This window comes from Trichomycterus rosablanca, chromosome 13, assembly GCF_030014385.1.
Source record: "Trichomycterus rosablanca isolate fTriRos1 chromosome 13, fTriRos1.hap1, whole genome shotgun sequence".
Classification (NCBI taxonomy): Eukaryota; Metazoa; Chordata; class Actinopteri; order Siluriformes; family Trichomycteridae; genus Trichomycterus; species Trichomycterus rosablanca.
Window position 1 is genome coordinate 22,546,727 of NC_086000.1, and position 4,443 is coordinate 22,551,169.

The 4,443-nt window shown below is 40.8% G+C and overlaps 1 protein-coding gene across 1 annotated transcript; it reads right to left on the bottom strand.

The window, feature by feature from the left end:
- Nucleotides 1–1,788: 1,788 nt before the first annotated feature.
- dusp23b (dual specificity phosphatase 23b) lies at nt 1,789–3,177 on the bottom strand. Its single transcript, XM_063007521.1, has 3 exons — nt 2,978–3,177; nt 2,099–2,392; nt 1,789–2,027 (listed from the first exon to the last, which is right to left on the bottom strand). Exons 1-3 carry the CDS (start codon nt 2,984–2,986, stop codon nt 1,839–1,841), a joined length of 492 nt encoding a protein of 163 aa, XP_062863591.1. The 5' UTR covers nt 2,987–3,177; the 3' UTR covers nt 1,789–1,838.
- Nucleotides 3,178–4,443: the final 1,266 nt, after the last annotated feature.

The following is a 4,443-nucleotide window of genomic DNA, read 5'->3' on the forward strand; positions in this document are numbered from 1 at the left end:
CAGAGCTGCACAGGTTGCTACTGGAATCCTCTTCCACTCCTCCATGATGACATCACGGAGCTGGTGGATGTTAGACACCTTGAACTCCTCCACCTTCCACTTGAGGATGCGCCACAGGTGCTCAATTGGATTTAGTCCATCACCTTTACCTTCAGCTTCCTTAGCAAGGCAGTTGTCATCTTGGAGGTGTGTTTGGGGTCGTTATCGTGTTGGAAAACTGCCATGAGGCCCAGTTTCCAAAGGGAGGGGATCATACCCTGCTTTAGAATGTCACAGTACATGTTGGAATTCATGTTTCCCTCAATGAACCGCAGCTCCCCAGTGCCGGCAGCACTCATGCAGCCCAAGACCATGCAGCTACCACCACCATGCTTGACTGTAGGCAAGAGACAGTTGTCTTGGTACTCCTCACCAGGGCGCCGCTACACATGCTGGACACCATCTGAGCCAAACAAGTTTATCTTGGTCTCGTCAGACCACAGGGCATTCCAGTAATCCATGTTCTTGGACTGCTTGTCTTCAGCAAACTGTTTGCGGGCTTTCTTGTGCGTCAGGTTCCTTCTGGGATGACGACCATGCTGACCGAGTTGATGCAGTGTGCGGCGTATGGTCTAAGCACTGACAGGCTGACCTTCCACTTCTTCAACCGCTGCAGCAATGCTGGCAGCACTCATGTGCCTATTTTTTTAAGCCAACCTCTGGATATGATGCTGAACACGTGGACTCAACTTCTTTGGTCGACCCTGGTGAGGCCTGATCCAAGTGGAACCTGTCCTGGAAAACCGCTGTATGACCTTGGCCACCATGCTGTAGCTCAGTTTCAGGGTGTTAGCAATCTTCTTATAGCCTAGGCCATCTTTGTGGAGAGCACCAATTCTATTTCTCACATCCTCAGAGAGTTCTTTGCCATGAGGTGCCATGTTGAATATCCAGGGGCCAGTATGAGAGAATTGTACCCAAAACACCAAATTTAACCGCCCTGCTCCCCATTTACACCTGGGACCTTGACACGACACCAGGGAGGGACAACGACACAGTTGGGCACAATTTGGACATGTTCACTGTGGGGTGTACTCACTTATGTTGCCGGCTATTTAGACATTAATTGCTGTGTGTTGAGTTATTTTCAGAAGACAGTAAATCTACACTGCTATACAAGCTGTACACTGACTACTCTAAGTTATATCCAAGTTTCATTTCTATAGTGTTGTCCCATAAAAAGATATAATAAAATATTTGCAGAAATGTGAGGGGTGTACTCACTTTTGTGAGATACTGTACTCTCCATGTCTGCGTGGTTTTTCTCCGGGTTTAAAATCGTGCCAGTAGGTGTAGTTGCTGCACTAAATTGCACCTGTATGTGTGAGTGAGTGGATAAATGAGTGTGTGATGCTTTGCGATAGTTTGACGTGTCCTGTCCAGGGTGTATTTTTGTCTTGCGCCCAGTGTTTGTGGCACTGGACCCACGCTTGCCCTGTACTGCTGAATATCAATATAGGCAACTTATGCGCATTTTAAAAAGCTACAAAGCTTTTTGAAAAATGATGAGGCGACCCTTTTTAAAAAGTAGATCACGATGACCTGTCAACTGAAATAGTAGATCTCAAGCCACAAAAGTATGGGCACCCCTGCTTTATAACTATGCTTAGTTTTTTGCCCTACTGGTTTCAATTTATCTTTTTTAAATTCCAAGCTATACATGTAATCTAAGCTCTTTATGTAGCATTAAGAATGATAATTCAGATATCAGAGATAAAGTCAAATAAAAAAAATGCATGAACAACACAATTCCTTCATCAGGTAGTTTAATGGATTTTACATATATCGCATAATATACTTTAAAACTTATTTTGCTGATAGAACTGCACTACAATTTGTTCCTGTTCTCGAGTTTCAATCGAACCATGGCGTATCCTTCTTATTTCATTAATGGCATCAATTCCACTGATTTTTTTGCTTTTCACCAAGTAACAGGCCAGCATTGTCCCAGTTCTTCCAAAGCCATGCATACAGTGAACTGCAACTGCCTGGTGCAAAGAAAATCAGAAATAAATATAATACAAATTAGAAAGAACATTTCTGATAGAATTTGTTTTACCTCTCCTTTTGAATTTGCTTCCTCTACTATAGACAAGAAGCGCTTGATTTGATCAAAGGTTGGAGCACAGAAGTCATGTATTCTGATGTGATGCAAAGTCAACTCTGGACAAGTGTCACAGTACGGTGGTTTTCTCTCTGATAAAGTAATTAAGTGTTTAATTCCACTATTCAATAGGTATTGGTAATGGGCTGTCATTCTCGGCATTGCCAGTCCAGCTAGTTTCTGAGGTTCAACCCAGGAGAAGTTGGGAGGTGGAGCTGCTGCCATTGTTCTCAACAATCTGCCACTGACCTGTAAACCAGAATTTATATAGTAATTATATATTACTGTACCTGTAGTTATAACAGACTTATGGGGACAGTTGTGACTTATATTTGACACCATGATTGCCAGGGTGAGTAACGGTTTGATCATTGAATATTTGCCAGGTTAACATGTGTTTATAAAAGATTTGGATAGGTAGTACATTCCACACATTAACTGCAATGTAGCAACATAACTGTTATGTTAAATCTGATCTAATAAGATCCAGCATTTTAAATCAGTACTGACCCTGATACAGATATAAGCTGTTGAATTTCTGTGAATATATAAATCATATAGAAAATGTACTATGCCTTGTTTATTAATGTATGTATGGCTAGCCAGTGTTCAGCTAGAAAAAGACCTGTTTAACTAGTTGGTTCCTAAAACAAATTGCGCTTTAAATACGTTTTATAGCACGTATGAACATGTTTAATTTAAATTTAATTAGGACATTAAAGAATGTTAAGTTTAATTAAGACACTTAATAAACAGTGGGTGCTAAACAGGCAGTTAGGGTAAAATTACTATGTAAACATCGACTATGTTAGCAACTAAAAATAGTACACTTACCAGCTGCATGCAAAACCGCGAACAAACTCACAGCGGCTGTACGACGTAAATCCTTAGTTAATTTACTTTCTTTCTACATAACTATGTCTCTTAATTAAAAACGCAAATTAATAGATTAGAAGCTGTACTGTTTATCACCACGTTATAGCCGTTGTCATTTCCGTAGGGTGCCATGTCAGTGGCCGAGCGACCAAAGCTGGTCGCAGCCTCCCCTGGAGGCGAGGGTTCACATTCCACTTCTGACATTACTTTTATTTTGTTTGATCAAGGATAGTATACTTATTAAAAAATAAGCATTAAGTGTTAATTTAGTAATTAAGTGTTCATTTATCTATGCTATGCAATTGCTGCCAACCCGAATAAAAGAAACTAATAAATAAACCCTTCAGTATTTTACGAGAGTGTATGTCGTTAAAATGACGTTATGTTGGTTTTACAAGGAAAGTATGTCATTAAAACCACATATTATGTTCACAGTAAGTACATAATCACAGCCCTGATGTTATTTGCGATAACACACGACCTCAAGTGTTTTATTACTTAATAATTTATTTATTTTTTTTACAAAACAAAGAACCAACATAAATCATAGAAGCTCTAAATTTCATACTGAATTACAGGGTGTTCTGATGTTCAGTCGTCACTCGACTTAACAGTTGTCATGGTAATGGCATATTCACAATTTGACGTTCGTCCACGATCACACTCTTTTTCAGAGTTTGGGCAGACATGGGCTGCTGGTTAAATACTTTTCTACAGTCAATTTCATCGTTTTGTATAAGCACAAGTACAAAACAACCAGGCTTTGTGTGCATAAAGCTAGCCGTTAATTAGCTGACAATTGTTACTAGGCAACGCATCACTCGTTACTTGGCAACGCGAGGGCGGCACGGTGGCTAAGTGGGTAGAACTGTCGCCTCACAGCAAGAAGGTCCTGGGTTCGATCCCCAGGTGGGGTGGTCCGGGTCCTTTCTGTGTGGAGTTTGCATGTTCTCCCCGTGTCTGCGTGGGTTTCCTCCGGGTGCTCTGGTATCCTCCCACAGTCCAAAGACATGCAGGTGAGGTGAATTGGAGATACAAAATTGTCCATGACTGTGTTTGATATAACCTTGTGAACTGATGAATCTTGTGTAATGAGTAACTACCGTTCCTGTCATGAATCTAACCAAAGTGTAAAACATGACGTTAAAATCCTAATAAACAAACAAACAAACGTGGCCACGCGTCACTCAATACATGGCAACGCGTAAGCAGAATGAGATTTTTTGTGTAAAAAAATCTTTTTTGTCCGCTGACGCGCTGCACCTGAAGCAGCTCCTCCTGGATACAGTCGTTTTGCCTCTCAGGTTTGTTGACAGTGGGAAAGGTAGGTAAACTGACCATTAGACTTTATTCCACCACCTGCTAAACTCAAGGATGGTGAACTCTACATTAATTATGATTTTTTTTTATCTATTTGATCTCAT